This window comes from Populus alba, chromosome 11 (genome assembly GCF_005239225.2).
Source record: "Populus alba chromosome 11, ASM523922v2, whole genome shotgun sequence".
Classification (NCBI taxonomy): domain Eukaryota; kingdom Viridiplantae; phylum Streptophyta; class Magnoliopsida; order Malpighiales; family Salicaceae; genus Populus; species Populus alba.
This window is the reverse complement of record NC_133294.1, coordinates 776423-798295: the sequence shown is the minus strand read 5'-3', so window position 1 is coordinate 798295 and position 21873 is coordinate 776423. Positions and strand designations below refer to the sequence as shown.

General features: G+C 35.5%; 3 protein-coding genes across 3 annotated transcripts; all 3 read left to right on the top strand.

Moving 5' to 3' along the window:
* Window positions 1-1766: 1766 nt before the first annotated feature.
* LOC118045266 (uncharacterized) lies at window positions 1767-6431 on the top strand. The gene is made up of 6 exons (XM_035053851.2): window positions 1767-1877; window positions 2066-2714; window positions 2817-2966; window positions 3105-3278; window positions 4638-5281; window positions 5636-6431. The coding sequence occupies exons 1-6, from the start codon at window positions 1842-1844 to the stop codon at window positions 6287-6289; spliced, it is 2307 nt and encodes a 768-aa protein (XP_034909742.1). The 5' UTR covers window positions 1767-1841; the 3' UTR covers window positions 6290-6431.
* Window positions 6432-15781: 9350 nt separating this feature from the next.
* Window positions 15782-19529, top strand: LOC118045268 (uncharacterized). The gene is made up of 6 exons (XM_035053854.2): window positions 15782-15851; window positions 16163-16703; window positions 16803-16952; window positions 17089-17232; window positions 18006-18550; window positions 18895-19529. Exons 2-5 carry the CDS (start codon window positions 16172-16174, stop codon window positions 18239-18241), a joined length of 1062 nt encoding a protein of 353 aa, XP_034909745.2. The 5' UTR covers window positions 15782-15851; window positions 16163-16171; the 3' UTR covers window positions 18242-18550; window positions 18895-19529.
* On the top strand, window positions 18365-19560 carry LOC118045261 (uncharacterized). Its single transcript, XM_035053846.2, has 2 exons — window positions 18365-18550; window positions 18895-19560. Exons 1-2 carry the CDS (start codon window positions 18365-18367, stop codon window positions 19558-19560), a joined length of 852 nt encoding a protein of 283 aa, XP_034909737.2.
* Window positions 19561-21873: the final 2313 nt, after the last annotated feature.

Below are 21873 nucleotides of genomic sequence, written 5' to 3'. Positions count from 1 at the left end.
ATTCTCTATGTCTCCATAATTGCAATATGACACATGCCTCAAAGGCTTGCACACAATGCACAATCATGGCTAACCAATGGTTTATCCTCTGTAAAAAGCACCAGATAGAATTGATGATCACCAATTCTTCCACTAATAATACATGTTCTTTTCCAAGAAGAAAGTTCAAAGACTGGGTTTAAAAATACACTTAGCTAGACTGCAAATATTACTCCCGGCCTGCCTTGTTCAAGTACGTATTTTCTTCTCTGAAACTTTAATGCTTTTGTTCTCCGGCTTGTTGGAAATATATTTATCATAAACGTGAAACACAACTTTATATTCTATGCTTCTTTAAAGTTGTATAGTAATCATTGTAACTATGTACGAAAAAGCAAATTAATGTGAACATTTCATATTATAGTGTAATAATTGTAACTATGTACGAGAAAGCAAATGAGAACAATTAAAGTAGGACTCTTCCAAAAAGGAAAAGGGGAAACATGTAATAATTTACTTTCTTCTTTTTTGCTTGCCTATTTTAGAAGCAAGAATGTGAATCTAATCGATTTCAAGCTGTAATATTATGGTTTAACAAATTAAATACAGTTTTTCATATATAATGAACTAAGAAAAAAAAATCTGATAATTATTTAATTAATTAAAATTTTAAATTAAAATAATTATTTAATATGATATCAAAATTATATTGACCTGTGAAGAGTTCAAAGTTTATATTCTGTATTTTCTTTAATTAAATTAGAAAAAAAAATAAAAGATAACTAATTTCAATTGAGAGAATATAAAAAATATTGAATGGACTATACATTATAAAAATTGAAGTTTTTTTTAAATGACCCCATTTCAATAATTCAATTTCATATGTTATGAGAACTGAATGATTAAATAATTAGAAATTCAAAATCTCATAAATTTAACTTGAAACTGATGGATATGGAACTTAAGGGTAGAATTGTTTTTTATACAATTTTATGTTCTATGCTTCTTTTAAAGCAACTGAGAACATCTCTATGTACGAGAAAGCAAATGAGAATATTTTTTTTTATATAGTAATTGAGAGATCATATTAATAAGATTTAGGCAATGCCATTAAAAAAATAACAAATTAACTAAAAGAAGCAAATAAGAACAATTAAAATAGGATTATTTCAAAAGGAAAAAAAAGGTTAAACAAGTAATAAATTAATTTCTTCTTTTTTGCTTGCCTATTTTAGAAGCAAGAATGTTAATCTCGGTTTCAAGCTGCAATTAATTTTATGGTTTAACAAATGCAATACATTTTTCACTCATACTGAAACTAGCTAAGCCAAAAAAAAATATGACCAAAATTCTAATCTTAATATATTTTATTTTTATAATGATCATTTAAACAAGTTCTTAAGCTATACTTCTGGAAACGGATTAATTAAATTATTAATATGGAAGAAAATATCCCTACAAAGGTGGAGCTCATCAGCAAGAATTCACCAAAAAAGAAAAGTGTATTTTAAGAGATCGATACAAATTATTATTTAACTATTTAAAATAAATAATAAGCTTAGATGGGTGCCAATATAAAATTATTTATAAAATTTAAATTTAAAATTATTTTAAGCGAAAGGAGAATCAACATATCTTTATTATATTCTCATAATAGTTTCACTTTATAAACCAAACAAGCAACACACAGATCCTAATTTACTTTTTTTTTTTTTTTTCTGAAAAAGCAATTAAGGGGATTGTATATATAGGGTTCTCAAACGACTTAATTCAGAAAAAAAACTACAAGCTAGCTTGTTTCTTTGTAGTCATCTCTCCGGAAAGAAAGTTTTCTTGTTGACATTGATTTTACCAAGAAGTAGATGGAGGGGCATTTCGATCATTTCCATTACTTAAAGGTATGACATACTCACAGTTCTCCTTAAGTGCTCACTTCCTAATTTTGTTTTCCATTATATTAATGAGTTATATAATATAAATTTATTTTTTAGGGTTTCACATTATTTAGCTTTGAGTTGAGATTGTTTTCCATGATATTAATAAGTTATATAATATTAACAATAGTCACTTACGTAATTTTTTGTAGAGAGAAAACATGGGTCCTCTTCCTATAAGGGCGACACCTTATAGAGCAGCCATGAATGGAGATTGGAAAGGCATGGTTGACCATTATCAGGAACGTGTCCTAGATGTTCCCTTGCCAGTTACGCTCTCTGCGGATACTGCACTTCATTTAGCTGTGTACAGCAAACAAGAGCAACCACTTAAAGATTTACTTGAAATCGTGAAGGATATAAAAGAACTTCTACCTGAGACAGAATTCCTTCTACCTGATGAGACAAAATCCCGTGTACCTGAGATAGAGCCTGAGACAGAGCCTGAGACAGAGTCCCCTGTACCTGAGACAGAGTCCCTTGAACCTGAGATTCAATTTCTCAAGAGAAAAAACAAATTTGGAAATACGGCTCTTCACGAGGCAACCATCTACGGGAATTATGAGGCTGCAAGGCTCTTGGTAGAACGTTGTCCAGACCTCCTTAAGGAAAAAAATAACTACGGTGAAACCCCATTGTTTACAGCTGCTGGATTTGCTGAGACAGAAATAGTGGAGTTCTTAATCAGGTCCGAACCAGAAAAATGCGTGGATTGTAATGGCCGCATATTATCAATTCACCGCAAGAGAAAGGAAGATAACCTCTCCATCCTTAGCGCTGCTATCAGAGGGCAACACTTTGGTAACAATTATTCCTCTCTTTATATAATTCTCAATTTTAAAAAGTATACTCATATATATAAGATATCGTATAATTCTTCTATGCCTAATTTCATGAATGCAGAAACAGCTTTACTATTGCTACAACTGGATGGCTCGCTCCACAAGTTGAAGGACAAAGACGGCGTAACTGCTCTTCAACTTCTAGCCCAAATGCCAACCGCTTTTGAGAGTGGATTTCCCATGGGCATATGTGAAAGACTCATCTGCTGCTGTATGCCTATACTAACCACATTATTAGACCTTACAATATTGCCTACATATTTCTTGTTTATATACCATGGACACACACACTTATATGTATATATGTGTATGCACACACATATAAATTGAACCCTATATTATGTTGCAGGCCTTCCTGTCAAACGTCACCACAAGGTAAAATCACAGGTAGAAGCTTGGTTCAAGGAAAGAAAGAGGTTGAGAGATCTTGAGAGCGGTCAAGGGAAGAACTCTGAAGATCTGGGGAGCGGCTCGTTGAGGAATCAAAGAGGCGGCATACTCAAATATTTAAAGGTCCCTAAAGGTATTGGACACGATTGAGGCCTGTTCTTTTGGTTTCAAGGCCAGGTGGTATTATATATTGAGCTACCTTTGTATCTCGATTTTAAAATTTCATGGCTCGAACAAATATTTGAATCCGGTAGCCAATGTTAGTTTGAATATAATTGAGTCTCTCTCTCTCTCCCTCTCTCTTTTTCAAAGGAAGATTTAATGGACCTGGGCTACACAAACAGAGTAGTTACTCCCAATTTCTAAATCCTACAAACTTTGACTTGCTGTGTTCCTTCCTCCAAATTTTTGACTTGTGTTGTATTTCCAGTTTGCGGCGTCAAAAATGATAAGTAATAATGTATCACGTTGCATATTTTAATATGATGACGTGAGTAGAGATACAACCACCTTTTTTTGTTATTCTCTTATAAGTATTACTTAGTAACTTAAATTTTTTTATTGAAACGATTTTTTAAATGATATTATAACTTTAATAATAAAAAAATCATGAATTTGAATTCTAGCTTCCAATATTAGAGATTGAGAGCATTGCAGCGGGTGGTTATTTCTCAACTTTATGCATCACTCACGTTATTTACTTTGGACTGGTGGTTCTAACATCTTATTGTTATTTAAAAAGGTGTATTAGTGAGATAATAAATAACTATTCTTGCATTTAAATTTTTTCATTGTAATGTTTTTTTTACTGGAATAATCCTTATGCTTTAACTTGGAAAAAACTGGATTCGATGTTACGAGCCTGTTTGAAATTTTAGTAACGGTTATGGTTTAAACTGTTTTTTCGTTTATAAATGTATCAAAATAATATATATTTTTTATTTTTTTAAAAATTATTTTTAATATCAGCACATCAAAACAATTTGAATATATATAATTTTAACAAAAACAAAAATCAAAATTTAAGAAAACACCACAGGCATTTCCAAACAGAACCTACATCTTCATTAACTTAACAAGAGGTTTTAGTTCACATCCTATTATTAGATGCTTATGCAAATAATTCATGGGAGTGATCAGATATAGAGCTACGATTTCTTCTTTTAATTATGTTGGTGTTGTTTTGTTTTCGATAATTTTTTTAAAAACGAGAGAGACTATTGTTAATAACGGAAAGTTAGCCATACGGTTTTTTACTACCTAATATAAAGTATAAGGCATGAAAGTAAAGAGAATTGCTGATATAAAGGTTAAAAACCAGACAATCATTATCTTTTTTCACCTCTAGCATGCCTCTATTTTTTCACCTTATACAATCATGATATTTTTTTGTTCATCCTTCTACTATCATTGTTAACATTTCTTTCTGTTTCCTAAAAATGGCTAACTCTCATCCATGTTTAATTTCATTCCCCTTCGCATGAACATGAAGTACGATGGCTAGAAGGATTCTGGAACCAGAAAAGAAAGCATGTATTTGCTTTGAGGCTCGCCGAAATCCTAATAAAGAAAGATGAGTCATTGAATAAAGTCAGCATAACAAAGGAAGGACTGGGTGGGAAAGAATATAGAAAGGGAGAAAACTGCAAAGGAAAAGATAAAGAAGAAATCCGACTTGAGGGAGAAACTTCTGAAACGAACTCATCATTGAAGGAGAAGATCCCATTGGTTATTGCAACCAAAAATGGAAAAGAAGAAATTGTGTTGGAGATAATGACAAAATATCCCGATGCTACGAACTCACCATCATTAACTAGGAAGGAGCATATCCCATTGTTTATTGCAACTATGAATGGAATAGAAGAGATTGTGTGGGGGATAATAAATCAATATCCCCACGCTGTTGAGCATCTCAATGAGGAGGGGCAGAGCATTTTGGATGTGGCCGTCAAGCATCGCCAGGAAAACATCTTCAGTCTTGTGAAGCATCAGAAAATACCATTGGCTAGACTGCATCGAGTTGTTGATAAGAAGGGCAACACATTGTTGCACCATGTTGCAGATATGGAGCATTACAGAGGAGGAACCAAGCCTGGGCCTGCACTTAAACTTCAGGAGGAGTTGCAATGGTTTGAGGTGAGACCTTTTCTTCCCTTTTTCTTTACCTCCTGATAAAAATTATTCATGGACTTGGTACAGGATTATCCATCTTGTGTATTAGAGCACCAAACCTATAAAAACATTTGTTTCAATCAAATTATCCAATCCAGTTAAGGTCATAGAAAAACCGTTAAAATGTAAAAAATCGATTTTAATGCTAATGAAGCGTAGACATGTCACCTAATTAAGACATCAGGCTGATCTAGTTCTCCTTGTCACCCGAACCAACAACTTAAATATTATTAAAAATTATACGGAATTAAATTATACGTTGTTTTATTTACAAACTCCATTTATATAACAATCATATTTATCTCCCGTTTATTGCAGCAAGTGGAAAAGGTAATTCCTTCTCATTATGTCACGCTTCGGAACAAAAAAGGCAAGACTGCAGAGGAGCTCTTCAAAGAGAGTCACCAGGACCAACTGAAAAATGCACAAACATGGATAAAGGAAACGACCCAGTCTTGTTCCACAGTAGCTGCACTTGTTGCTACTGTTGTCTTTGCTGCTGCCTATACTGTGCCCGGAGGTTCTGATAAGAATGGCACGCCCAACTTCATCAACTCTCCCTATTTTCTGGTTTTCACTGTCTCGGATGTTCTTTCCTTAGCAAGCTCCTTGACTTCGCTTGTGGTATTTCTGTCTTTGTTGACCTCTCCATTTGAGCTACAAGAATTCCACATCTCTCTTCCTCGGAAACTTCTTGTTGGCTTCACCTTCCTCTTCTTTGCTGTGATAACGACCATGCTATCTTTTGGGGCCACAATCTTGATACTCATTCAGTCAGAGAAAAAGTTGACAACATTACTCCTTTCCATTGCTGCATTCCTTCCAGTCTTAGTATTTGCAATAATGCAATTCCGTCTGTACGTCTCATTTATGGGCTCTACATACAACATTCTCAGGATAAGCGGGAAAGCTCTGCCACGGTTTCTTGTCCCTTGCCTACCCCGGCAGAAAAAGCTCCGTCGTGTTGATTAATATGGGAGATTTAACTGGCATAGAGGTTATTCCATTTTCTTGATGATTTGAACCTCTACCATAGATCATTATATATTGTGTTTTATTGCATGTATGGTTGTGATTCAGTTTCGTGATATTGAAGTGGTTGTGCTGTTTTCAATGGCGGCCTTGAAGCCAGTACGTATTATATATAGTTTGTCACAGGGTGGTATTTGAATGGTATGATTACAGGCAAGGTTGTCAAAATCGCGTTTTGACTCGTAAAATCGTACGATTTTACGAGTCAAAACATGCGATATCGCGCAAAATCGCGATATCAGAACCGATTTTACGATTTCAATTTAAAAGCCCCAATATAATTGTTGTCCCCCAATATAATTGCTCCCCCCAATATAATTGCTCCCCCCGTTCCTCCCCCAATATTATAATTGCTCCCCCCAATATAATTGCTCCCCCCGGACCCCTCCCCTCCAATATTATAATTGCTCATTTGCTCCCTAATCGTTCCTCCCAATATAATTGCTGCACAGCCCCCCCATTAGCCTTGATTTTTGTGATAGTTGGGATTCATTTTCGTGGATCTCACTAAAATTATGACAAACATTTTGTCCAAGTAAAGTATTTTTTTCAAGAGGTTTTTTTCTTGGTTAGAAAATGTTTTTTATAAAAAAATATTATTTTTGTTTTAAATTATTTTTTAATGTTTTTTTTATTTTCATATAATAATATCAAATTACTTTTTCTAACATGTAATTAACTGTTTTGCGGACTTATAAATAAAGTACCATGTAGTGTATATATATTATTGTGGTGTATGTTGCTTTTAAAAATTAATATTTATTTAAAAATATATACTATAATAATGCTGAATTTATATTTTTTTATTTTTTATATCAATATATATGTTTTTATTGTGATGAATGCTTAAGGAATGATGAGGAAACACACCAGCAGATTGTTTGTTTTAAATTTGTTGATTATTAGTTAATGAAAAGTTATTTTATATTATATATGACTTTTATTTGAATCTTATATTTTAAGATGCTTGAATTATATATGAATTTTTATTTGAAGGCTTGAAATATGCATGAAGTTTTATTTGAAACATGTTTTTTAATGTCCTTGAAATATGTATGAATTTTTATTTGAAACATGAATTTTTTTAATATATTTCAAAATTCCTTACGATTTTACGATTTTACGATCCGTTTTTACGATCCGATTTTGTGAAGGGCTTTCCGTTTCGTTCTAAAATCTCGATTTTAACAACCTTGATTACAGGCCTTCAAGCTTGCTCCAATCAGTTACATGGTAATAAAATTGGATGTAAATTATAAATGTTTAATATGTGGTCAGTTCTGAAGTGCAGGAATAGTGGAGGCCTATTTTGTAAATTATAAATAGTAGAGGCCTATTTTATAAATTATAAATATTTAGTGTGTGTTTGAATTAAAAAAAGAATTTTTATTGTTTTGTAAACATAGCTCCCAATCACCCCCCAAAAAAAAAAAAAACTAGACTCAATAAGCAAAACTAGCCGCCAGCTGCCTTTTCTTCTTTCCTTCAGATCAGCACCAAACCGTAAAAACCCAAACCACCAACCCTCTCCATCATCTTCTTTGTTTTTTTTTTTTTATTCCAGAAAACCCTATTTCTCAAAAAGCGTACTTTGTGGGTCCAGGTAAGCGAGTAAAACCCTGATTGTCTCAGGCTTTTACAAGAGGTGTACGCCCTGACTCGAACTCGAGATCTGCTGTACAAATCTCAAGCCCTTTACCATCACGTTACGTTTTTTTGAGACCTCTCCATCATCTTCCCTAACGCGCAAGCACCGAGAGACCCACTCTCACTGATACAAAGCTTCATCCCTCTCTTTAGACCAAAATAATTAACCCACCTCCCACTTCTACACCTCCAGTAACACCATCACCAACAACCCCACCCTCCAAGTCAACCCGTCTTCACCCGGAATGTCCAATCTTGTCCCAAGAAAACAATTTTTCATTTCCCAGGACTATGCATCGCACAATTTTTCTGTGTACATAATTTATATTATGCAGAGCATGTCTGCTAATTGTAACACCACTTGGTGTGTTGAAATATTTTCTACACCTACTCTCTGCATCTACATGTAAGCATGGCACATACCAGACAGCTCTAAGATCTAACTTGTTGTTGCTGAGCCGTTGTAACTGTACCTTTCCCTATCTTTGATACTCTGTTTCCAGAAAACCTTCTCTGTTTCTTGGAAATTAAAATCCAAGAAATGGCCACCATCTATCCATTGAATCAATTTCCAGAATTACGTGCATATGTTAATTGGGGTTCAATTTATTTTGAATAAAAAGGACACTGGAGTATGGGAGGCAGACTCACAAGGAAGGTTCAATTCATTTGGATGTTGCTTCAGAATAGAGTCTGCACTCGGGAGTTTCTTCTCCACAGGAATCTGATAGACACCGGTCAAAGTAATTGTTCATCTTTTCTTGCACTGTGATGATGTGTGGAAACTGTGGATGAAGTTCACAAAATGGTTAGACTGCAGCTGGATTATGCCTCAGGAGTGCACTGGTGACTTGGATATTCCAACGAAAAGCAATTATTTTGCTTTTGCATGGCATTTTATGGGGCATTTGGACATCAAGAAATAAACTAATTTTTGAAAACAAAAACCCGATTAGATTGCAGCGTTTTCCCTAATCCTTCACCACCTAGCACTATTGTTGCACAATGTGGACAATAATTTCTCATATACAGGGATGGATCTTTACAGAAGTCCGATAGAATCTGATGCTGGACAAACAACTGCTGAATATTGCTCTGCAAGTATAACTGTTAGGTTTGTTGCCATTAATGTGCAGCAACAACCATTGACAATTGCAGCAGCTGAACATGGTAGTTGCACCAATCATTGATAAATGGTGCAACCCATGTGCAGCCACTGTTGATGAAGAAGAAGAGCTGCCATTGAAGCCTATAAATAGGCACCAAGAGCAGAGAGCAAAGTGAGAGAGTGTAGAGAGATTGTGAAGAGAAGGAGAGAGAAAGAGGAGCTGCTGCCATGGGCAGCAGCCCTGCTGCCATGGGCAGCAGCCCTGCTGCCATATGCAACAGTGTGTTTGAGCTAGGAGTAGAGTAGAGTGAAGTGATCCTCCTCCTTCATGTATTTATTGTATCCTTTCTCTATCTTTAAATAAAATGGACCTCTCCCGTGGATGTAAGCAATTTGCCGAACCACGTAAAATATGGTGTCAGTGTGCTTACCCTCCTATGAACAATTATCAGTACATCACCGGTCAGATTTCCCCAACAATTGGTATCAAAGCATTTGGTTTAAAGTGGTGTTTGATCTTTGCTCAAAAATGAAAGTTTTCAAAATTGTGTTTTGACCATACCACCGTGTAGAGGAGGAAGAGACGAAGCCACTGGTGAAAACTGCGTCGAAATCAGACGTCGAACATGGCCGTACGCTCCGTCACGCGCTGGCGAGGTTGCTACCCACGCGCGCAAACGCGCGCCATGCGTCACATGCGTCTTCTCTGTTCGGATGGGCCGACCCGACTCGAATACCAGACGACCCGACCCACGTGGCTGACCCGGATAAGGATGACGTTAGCATGACGTAATTGTGACGTCAGCATGCATAGTAAGCATGGCCCATGATGACATCAACATGATATAATGGTGGCGTCAGCACAGTGGGGCCCACAAGCTGAGCCGAGGGACAGGATTCTGTGCAGCAGACTCTACGTGCAACTGGATCTGAGATTGAATCTGAGCCGTTGATTAGGCCAGAATTGTTTTGATCAAATCTTAGCTATCTGAAGTGGGATTTGGACAATTCAAGACATGTTTCCAGCTAATTTGATCATTCCGGATGCAATGGTACGGTCTGATCATTGAGATTTGACACCGAAAATGGCTGTGGTGAATTATTAAAGAGAGATTGCCCGATTAGGAGGCATCTGAAGGTCTGGATTGAGGTCGATGGAGATGAAGAAGAAGAAGATGCACATGTTTACCCAATTACATGTGCTGAATTATTAAATGGGGAAATTTAATGCCTTGAAGGAAGGCAAAATTAGGACACTCTGGACACCCGATCATGTGGACAATTTGAGGTGGAGAGTGAAAATTGACGAAGACCAATCTTGATGAATCTAAGCACTGGTAGTCTCGCTAGATGTTGAGAAATCAGGTATGAAACCAGGATACCCAGATCACCTGTAAAGGAAAGCCGCAACAAAGCTAGCAAATGGTTGTATATACGGAAAGACAGTACGATGGATAGATATGGCCTAAGAAGTTTTGTCTAGGAGATTGAGTTTAAAGCGGGACCAGTGTGCTTCCCCCTCCTATGAGCAAATATCAGTACATCACCGGTCGGAATTTCCCCAACAATTGGTATACCAGTGTGACCCATCCAATCTTTCCTAGGAACTTGCTTAGTGGAAGGATTATCCATACGGTACTATTTTCACATATATAGCAGTTTGTAATGAAACTGATGAAGACTAGCAGGATAACAACACAAGGGGAACAATTGGGTTCCGTATGATCAAAGATCTGATGGAGTGGTGATTTCTCCAAAGAAGTTAGATTCAGTGACTGTAATTTCTCGAGGGGAGAATTGATGAAGACACTGATAATAGAAGAGAAATACAACAATGTGATAAAGATTGGCACCCTATTTTGACTTGGATAGGTGTTGTGACAGGATGAGCTGCTGTCAAACATAAGCAAGGAATATGGAGAAATCTGGTGAACAGAAATTGCACGAGGCACACAGAGATTGTGCAGGAGTACCTGAGGGATCCAACGAGGTACTGTAATGAGACAACAGGTGCAAGGAGAAGAAGAGTTCCCAGATGAAGCTTAGAGCAGAGACTGTGTACCTGAGGACCTTTCCAATGCATGCAAGGATGGAAAGATAAGCTGTTGCAGAAGCACCTAATTGAGGGGGTGCGAACGCCTGTGATAAAAGGCGACCGCCTATGAAAGGCGAAGACACCAAAGAGAGTGGTGTAGGTGGAGCTGTCAAGCAGAAATGCGTAGAAGCTCCAAACATAGAAATCGAGGTGGAGGATTGCGAGGAGTATACCACAACTTTCTCTTTCTATGTAATCAGTGGCAACAATCTCTCCCAAGTCCACATGGTGGTAGAGAATCTTGGAGCCACTGAAGCATCCCAGCTGAAGGAGGATGCGACTGCCTATGAAAGGCAAAGACACCTCAGGAGAAGGTGTGTGGGCCATGATAGGAGCCCCAGTTCAGACCGTCGTATGACAATGAGCGGAGACACCTTAGAAGAAGGTGTGAAGGCTAGGATTGGAGCCCCAGTTCAGAACGCCCCAGAGTCAATGTGATGGCTGGATATGAGTGGACAGGTGTATGGATAGCCAATGAAGTGGCTATGATGAGTATGAAGACAAATGCAGGATTGACTTTCATGGATATTGCCCCCATGCTAAAGATCAATGAGCTAGAAGACATTTTCCTTGGACAATAAGTGGGTGACTTGTGGAGCATTAAGACGCGACTGCTATGAAGGAGCAGAGGGCATGCGCAGGTTCTGAGAACAAGTCGACTATTGTCAAGGTGATGAGCTCGGTGAAGGCATTGTTATACTCAAAGTATCAAGACATATATGGATCAACCTTTAATGGGTTGTCCCCATAGTTAAAGGTGGAGAGCTACCTGAACTCTTGAGACTAAGAGCGGGAGACTCACAGAGAAGTAAGGCGTGGTTCCTAAGGTGGAACAGAGGGCAGGCGCAACTCCTGGATGAGTAGACTCTTGGAAGAGTAGTGAGCTCGTGATCACATTAAAATACTCAATGACTGTCGCACTTGGAAATATCAGTTTGAGGGGGTGTTGTAAGCCTTGGTGTGAGGCTTGGTAAATCATTCCGGATCGAGCATGGTTGATATGCTCGAAGGGGAATGTTGTGTCCTAGAGACAAGCGTGAACACTCTTCAGATGTGAAGTAGCAGACCATCTGGTTGTAGTGATCCTTTTGTATGAGAAAAGGTGTGCTTTGGTGACTCTGGTGATTGAAAGGTGTAGCAAGTACCTGTAAACTTGGCCGGAGATGCTCTCATAATAGTAAGCTTGGAAGAGCTGCAAGATGCAAGCTTGTACTGAAGAAGCAAGCGGACAGTTGCCCCACATGAATGGCAAAGGGGGTGATTGTTAGGTTTGTTGCCATTAATGTGTAGCAACAACCATTGACAATTGCAGCAGCTGAACATGGTAGTTGCACCAACCATTGACAAATGGTGCAACCCATGTGCAGCCACTGTTGATGAAGAAGAAGAGCTGTCATTGAAGCCTATAAATAGGCACCAAGAGCAGAGAGCAAAGTGAGAGAGTGTAGAGAGATTGTGAAGAGAAAGAGAGAGAAAGAGGAGCTGCTACCATGGGCAGCAGCCCTGTTGCCATATGCAGCAGTGTGTTTGAGCTGGGAGTAGAGTACAGTGAAGTGATCCTCCTCCTCCATGTATTTATTGTATCATTTCTCTATCTCTAAATAAAATGGACCTCTCTCGTGGATGTAGTCAATTTGCCGAACCACGTAAAATATGGTGTCAGTGTGCTTACCCTCCTATGAACAATTATCAGTACATTACCGGTCGGAATTCTCAATAATAACATGGATCCTCATTCTATTAAATATAGACCAAAATAGTGTAGCAATTTTCGGACAAGCTGATAGAAAAGTCACTCTTTCCATTTTTAAACCAATCATTTGTTTATTAGATTCACAATTTACCCCTTTATCATTTGCACATCAATTATTTCAACTTGAAATCTTTAATTTTTAAATGAGATTCATTTAATAATTTTAAAATAACTCTTAATACTTGAAACCTATTTGAATTTAAAAATTTATGCTATATTATAATTGATTTTATCAATTTAATAAAAAACCAATGAAGATAATGAGATTAGAACCCATGACATATTAATTTCTTTGCTATTAAAATTAAATATACTATAAAAAATAATCTCAACTCCAAAAATTAAACTCTTAATAGGGTCTAAGAAATAGTTTTAAGAACATAAGATAACAAAGAATCTATAGTATTCTGGTCAATCAGAAATATGGAAGAGAACTGCAATATTATTCCCGGCCTGCCTTGTTCAAGAATGTAGTTATTACGGGATGTTGCTAAAATAGTAATTATATTAATAATAAGATGATGTTTAGAGTGGTAGTTATGGTATGGTGGTGTGATGATGGCAATAATTATAATAATATTATTGAATGCTATAGTTTAGTATTGTGAAAATATATTTTTTTTCACGAGATTAAAATATTTTTCGACACTATTAAGAGAATAACCGAAGATGGCAAAAGTGGAGAAAAGAATACTTCCATTTTGTTGCGAAACATAATTTACCACTCTAAACGGAAAAGGGGAAGATTGGACTAGCAAGGACTGCCTGAGAATCATTTTTATCCTCTTGCTGCTTGGACTGTGGGATCTATTTCGGACGAGACAACACTGTCGATTTAGTGCTTCCATTTTTATTTATGCATGGGTTTGATTTTCTCGCCGGAGCGTTTAACGGAGGACATCCTCTCCATCCTAAACATGTTAGCAAAAAGAGAAAGGAAGGAAAGATGGAAAACCCAGCATAAAAACAGGAGTCAAAGACAAGTAATTATGTTTATGGTAGGGCAAAATGAAAGGTGGATTCTAGCACCCATGGCGCCACAAAATAGGTGGAGGAAAGGAAGGAGAGAGGCCGTGGGGGAGACAAAGATACCCATTTATGCTGGACCACATGCCTTGTTTTTATTATATTCTTATAAAAGAAATAAATAAAACTTTAGCTTTATTATATTCTCGTAATAGTTTCACTTTATAAACTGAACAAGCAAAACACAGATACTAATTTACTTTTGTTTTTTTTCTTTGAATGATTGTATATATAGGGATCTCAGACGGTTTAATTAAGAGAAAGTAGAAGCTAGATTGTTTCTTTGTACCTCTCCGAAAACAGGTTTATGCTGGACCACATGCCTTTGCTTTGCCCTGCACTCCAGTGTAAAAGAAGTCACATGGATGGAGCTTCATTTTTGTTCTTTTCAATGTACATAGTATCTAAAGATACATTGCTCTTTATATATATATATATATATATATATATATATATATATATATATATATATATAAGATTTACTAACTTACTGAACTAAGAAAAAGAATTCCGACATAAGTCTAATCTTAATATATTTATTTTTATAGTGATCGATCAAACAAGTTCTTAAGCTACAAAACGCAGAGTAATTTTTAAATTACTATTAAGAAAATATCCCTATAAAGGAGGAGCTCATCCGAGCATGAAGTCACCGAAAAGAAAAGGTGCATTTTAAGAGATCAATACAAAGTATTATTTAATTATTTAAAAAGAAATAGAAAAGTAAGATGTGTGCTGATAGTTTTTTTAAAAGTTGATATAAATTATATATATAAAAAACTTAAGTTTTTTAGTTAAGATAATGATTAACTATAGAAAATAAGTTTTGCACCCAACCTTTTTTAATTAAAAATATTTTATCATAATGCAGGAATATTTATATTCATTTTGTATTTCCAGGTCAGAAACTACAGATCACATCCGTTTTCATTATAATTAAATGTCTTGAAAAATCTGAAACAAATAGTTTATTGGTGGGGACTTTCATGGTTCATAACTCATTTATTGGATGATTTGTTTCATTAGTGGAAAGGATTGATCAAAGGAAAGTTCAAACGAAAGGTATGGCAAGGATTATAATTTGGCATACTAAAGCTAATTCTTATATGAAGATGAAGCAATCATCCCTGATTTTTTGTTGTTTATTTCAAAAGGCCGCATCTTGGATTCAATTCTTTAAACCTAGTTTTATACTTACTTGCATGGATCTATTAACATATTGGATACATTAAATAGCCTAATTCTCAGCTGCTTTACTTCCATAATAAGCCAACATCTTTTTCTGTTTCTGTCTTATCCTCCAATGTAACCTTTCTTGTTGCTGCAGTTGAGAACAATTAAAGTAGGATTATTCCAAAAGGAAAAAGGGGAAACCAGTAATAATTTACTTTCTCCCTTTTTGCTTGCCTATTTTAGAAGCAAGAATGTGAATCATATAAAATCATATATGGTTTTTAGGAAGTTGATATAAAATCATATAATTTTTAGGGTCTCATATGTTAGCAAACATATCCCATATTGAATAAATATAAAAATATAAAGAAATATTGAATGGACCACACATTACAAGACTTGAGTTTTTCAGCTATTTAATTTAATATAAAACTTTACAAGGCTTAAGTTTTTTAATGAGTAAGCAAATAAAGTAAAGAGGGATGCATTAGAAATTAATATATTAGATTCCATCATTGTTATATTTTTATAAAGGAAGTAAATAGAACTTTAGCTTCATTAATTATATTCTCATAATAGTTTCACTTTATAAACTAAACAAGCAACACGCAGATCCTCATTTACCTTTTTCTGTAATATAAAGGGTTCCCAAGCTACAAGCTAGGTAGAGGAGCATTTCGATCATTTCCATCACTAAAAGGTATGATATACAAACAATTCTCTTTGAGTGCTTACTTCCTAATTTTGTTTTCCATTATATTAATTAATGATCGGTATTATGAGTTAATATAAATTTATTTTTAGGATTTTACCTAACAATTTTATTTTATTTTTTTGATGAAGTCGATAATTTCATTAATATCTCTTGTAGCCAGTAAAATAGTGACTATACAAAGAGAGAAAGAAAACAACAAAGAAAGTATCATGTAATTTACAAAACAGAGCAGTAACAATTTAATTAGCTTTGAGTTGAGATTGTTAATTAACAATAGTTACTTGCATTTTATGTAGAGAGCAAATATGGATTCTGATGAGACGATACAGGAGACACCTTATGGAGCAGCCATGAGTGGAGATTGGAAAAGCATGATTGAGTACTATCAGGAGCATTACGAATATTTTTTCTCTCCAGTTACGCACTCTTTGGATACTGTACTTCATCTAGCTGTGCACAGCAACGAAGAGCAACCACTTAAGGATTTACTTGAAATAGTGAAGGAAAGAGCATTTTCTGCAACTGAGGAAGGTTTTCTCAAGACAAAAAACAGATTTGGAAATACGGTTCTTCACGAGGCAACCATCTATGGGAATTATGAGGCTGTAAGACTCTTGGTAGAACGTTCTCCAGACCTAATTTCCATTCCGAATGTGTACGGTGAAACCCCACTGTTTACAGCTGCTGGATATGGTGAGGCAAAAATAGTGGAGTTTTTAATCCGTTTCAAACCAGAACAATGCGTGGATGATAATGGCCACCTGATATCAATTCACATCAAGCGATCGGAAGATGACCTGTCCATCCTTGGCGCTGCTATCATAGGGCAACACTTTGGTAACAATTTCTCTCTTTATAGAATTCTCAAATTTAAAAAGTGTGTGTGTGTATCATATATATTGTATAATTTTTGAATGTCTAATTTCATGAATGCAGAAACAGCTTTACTTTTGCTAGAACTGGATGAATCGCTCCACAGCTTGAAGGACAAAAATGGCATAACTGCTCTTCAACTTCTAGCCCACATGCCATCTGCTTTTGAGAGTGGATTTCCCATGGGCATATTTGAAAGACTCGTATACTGTTGTATGCCTACTCCAAACACACTATTAGACCTTACAATAGTGCCTACATATATATATACATGCATGTGTGTGTGTGTGTGTGTGTGTGTGTTTAGACATCTATATGTCTATGATTTGAACTCTAAATTATGTTGCAGGTCTTCCTGTTCGCCGCAAGGTAGAATTCCAAGTAAAAACTAGTGGCCAGGCACGGGAGGGTGTGGGAGATATTGAGAGCGGTTGGGGTAGCAGCTTGGAGAGGAAACCAAGCGGCCTACTCAACTATTTTAAGGTCCCTAAAGGTATATATTGGACACACAATCGAGACCTGTTCTTTTGGTTTCAAGGCTAGCTAGGTGGTATTATTGAGCAACCTTTCTATAACGAGATTAGATATATTTCTGGAGGGTACATTTCATTCATGTCCAAATTAAGGAATCATAACTGATTATTGAATTTGATGCCATTTATTGAATTTCTGTTATAACTGATCATTGAATTTGACTTTCTGTTATACAATGAAACACCCTCTCTTTTTTTAATGTTTATGTTTCTAGTGACTTTCTGTTATAACTGATCATTGAATTTGATGCCATTTATTGAATGGGATAATTGACTCTTATTATATGAGATTTGTGATTCTGGTCATTGAATTTGATATTTATTTTTATATATTACTCATACTATTTATTTATTCCACGTGGGATTGGTGGTTCTATATATCATTGTCATTTATAAAGAATATGGATTGATGAAATGATTTATTTACATGCATAATTCTTATGCTTGAAACAAATGGGATTCAATGTTACATGCTCATAAACTTAACAATGAGGATACTTAACTTTAAGACACAGAGAGGTTGAGCCTTTTCCTACAAAAACTTTCCGTGAATTTGATGATTTGATATATATATATACTGGAATGACTTTGATCCAGTTCTTTATTATTATTGTTATTATTATTTTACTTTAGTTCATCCTTCTACTATCATTGTTAATGTTTCTTTCTATGTCATAAAAATGGCTACCTCTCATCCATGTTTAATTTCATTCGCTTTCGCATGAACATGAAGTACGATGTTGGCCAGCAAGGCTACAAGTATTCTGGAACCAGAAAAGAAAGCATGTATTTGCTTTGAGACTAGCCAAAAAACTAATAAAGAAAGATGAGTCATTGAAAGTCAGAAGAGACCAAAATGAAGAGGAAGAAAAAGAGCAGGGAATGGGTGGGGAAAAAGATGAAAAGGGAAAAATAGAAATAGAAACAGAACCTCCTGTAACGAGCTCATCATTAACTAGCAATAAGTAGATCCCATTGTTTCTTGCAACGAGAAATGGAATAGAAGAGATTGTGTGGGAGATAATAAATCAATATCCCCACGCTGTTGAGCATCTCAATGAGGAGGGTCAGAGCATTTTGGATGTGGCCGTCATGCATCGGCAGAAAAAGATCTTCAATCTTGTGAAACAACTGAAAGTACCATTGGCTAGACTGCATCGAGTTATTGATAAGAAGAAGAACACATTGTTGCACCATGTTGCAGATATGGAGCATTACAGAGGAGGAACCAAGCCTGGGCCTGCACTTGAACTTCAGGAGGAGTTGCAATGGTTTGAGGTGAGCCCTTTTCATCCCTTTGTCTTTACCTCCGGATAAAATTTATTCATGGACTTGGTATAGTGTATTAGAGTACCAAACCTATAAAAACATTTGTTTCAATCAAATTACCCAATCCAGTTAAGGTCATAGAAAAACCGTTAAACTGAAAAAAATCGATTTTAATGCTAACGAAACGTAGACATGTCAACTAATTAAGACATCAGGCTGATCTAGTTCTCCTTGCATGTCACCCGAACCAATTACTTAAATATTATTAAAAATTATACGGAATTAAATAATACGTTGTTTTATTTACAAACTCCATTTATATAACAATCATATTTATCTCCCGGTTATTGCAGCAAGTGGAAAAGGTAATTCCTTCTCATTATGTCACGCTTCGGAACAAAAAAGGCAAGACTGCCGAGGAGCTCTTCAAAGAGAGTCACCTGGACCAACTGAAAAATGCACAAACATGGATAAAGGAAACGACTCAGTCTTGTTCCACAGTAGCTGCACTTGTTGCTACTGTTGTCTTTGCTGCTGCCTATACTGTGCCCGGAGGTTCTGATAAGAATGGCAAGCCCAACTTCATCAACTCTCCCTATTTTCTGGTTTTCACTGTCTCGGATGTTCTTTCCTTAGCAAGCTCCTTGACTTCGCTTGTGGTATTTCTGTCTTTGTTGACCTCTCCATTTCAGCAACAAGAATTTCACATCTCTCTTCCTCGGAAACTTCTTATTGGCTTCACCTTCCTCTTCTTTGCTGTGATAACGACCATGCTATCTTTTGGGGCCACAATCTTGATACTCATTCAGTCAGAGAAAAAATTGACAACATTACTCCTTTCCATGGCTGCATTCCTTCCAGTCTTCGTATTTGCAATAATGCAATTCCGTCTGTACGTCTCATTTATGGGCTCTACATACAACATTCTCAAGATAACCGGGAAAGCTCCGCCATCGTCTCTTGTCCCTTGCCTACCACGGGAGAAAATGCCCGGTCTTAAGAAAAAAGGAAAAAAATAAGCACCACTTGATTAATATTGAAGATTAAAGTGGCATCGAGTTCCTTGTTATAGTTGGTTTGAACCTCCATTAATCACTATTTATGGAGTGTTACAGAATGTTTGGTTGTTCAATTTCGTGATATTTATAAAGTTGTGCTCTTTTTAATTATAGTTTTTCTTAATTAAAAAATAATATAAATTATATTTTGAAACTTTACCTAACAGTTTAAGTTATTATATTGAGATAATTCTTCAATATAATATAAGAGTTTTAATCATCAAACGATCACGAGAATTTCATCATTCTCATTTATTTGATAAAAATTAAGTATATAATAATATAGATTTTACAAGTTTTAAGTCTAAAATGGATTGAGATGGTTTTTTAATATAAATTAATATGTCTTATGTATAGTGTGTAATAGGTTGGTATTTAACTTAACAAGTTAGGACTAAAATGTTGCTTCAATCGGTTACTTGTAGTAAAATTGGGTGTAAGTTTATGATTATTATTATTAATGGATATCTCTCTTCGATTTTCTCAATCACCTACAAGTTCGTTTTCTCAATCAACTTGAGGGGACTATTTATTGTATTCCACAGTACTACCAGGTATTACAATGATCTTGATACAATAGATTTTGATCAATATTTAGATTATATGGGTGGCAAGACTCATATGGGCTGGATCCAGCAGGCTAACCGGATACTGGCCCATTGGCCCAAGCAAGTAACCTGTTTTTTTTTTATTTGGCGTGCGTGAACAGCAACAAGGTAATTAAATTGTAAAGCATCTCCAATGCAAAAAGCCAAATTGAGAAGCTAAATTGATAAAATGGCTTTTTGAATAGTATAAAATATAGTTTTTTTGATTATATGCATTCCAATGGTAAAAAGCTATTTAGAAAAGCCATTTATATTTTAATATATTTCATGTTAAATTCATTTTTATATTTTAGAGAATATCTTCTGATTCACTCATAAGAAAGTTGGTAAAAGAGCTTGGAAAATTTGAATTCATCTACATTAAAAAAAACCTCAAGTTAAAACCTTATAGGAGAGTGTAAAAGAAACGTACATTCAATGTCTAGCAATTTTATAGTTTACATACATGTGAATTAATAACAAGCATTGCATTCTACTTATTCTAACATTACAATTTGATTATTTTTTGGAACTAAGAGAGGATTGATATACTGGTTTAATTGCATTTTCAACAAGACAAAATATAATTAACCTCAAATTAAAACAGACAATCAAAAATAAATTTTAAATATGCCACTCTATATTTTTATCAATATTAGCTACCATTATTACTTCCTCTTAATTTTGTCAAAGATAACAACATAAATAAAAAAATGTTTTTCATAACCCATATCAAAAACATAAAATTACAAAGAAATAAAAATCATCACAAATATCAAATTAACAACAAAAAATCTACAAAATCAAGAGATATTAAAGAGAAAATATAAAAAGCTTTTAAATAAACATACCTTTTAATTTCAGCTAATTAACACAATCGATGTTATTAATTAACCAGAAAATAATTGATTCTTGTTTTTTTAAATTTAGGAGAAGAGTGAGGCACAATACAAGATTTAAAACAAAAATAAGTTTTTTTCCTTACTTTTAAAACACAATCGATGCTGGAACGCTTGGGGACGACATGGTGGCGAACGTGTTCTGGCTAGCCAAAGCTACTTTCTTCTCCTCTGTTTTTTTTTTTTTTTTGCTTTTCTTCTGGTCTTGCTTTTCTTTGCTTGGTTTCTTTTTGCTTTTCTTATTCTCTCTGTCTCTGTTTGTGTCCGTCTCTGTTTCCTTTGTTTTTGGGTGGTTAGGTGATCTGTTGTTTAGGAGACAACAGACATTCCTTTTCTGGAGTCCTGGAAGAAAGCCCAGAAATCTTTCTTCGTTTATTTTGTGTTCTCCTGGGTTCTCTTTATCTCTTTGTTCTTGATCTTCTTCTCTGGTTTTTTTCTCCTTCCATGTCTCTCTCTGTTTTCGTTCACTTTCTCTGTATTCGTTCTTCGTTTGTATCTGTCTTCTTTCCCTTTCTCTCTCTCTGTCCTCCTGTTCGTTCTGTTCCGCTGTGTTCTGTCCTCTCTGTGTTTGCTTCGTTCCCCCAGCTCGTTCTCTCTTCCCCCTCCTGCTTGTTGCCTTTTTCTTGTAGGCGAGAGGGATCGTGGGCAGCTGAGACGTGACCCACGATCTTCAGTAGTTTCCGCTGAATCGGTGGGATGAAGGAGATGAATGGTTTGTTTTGAAACGACGCTTTTGCACATGAAATGCAGATTTCCAATTTGCCCCTAAACGTCTGACATTTAGCAAT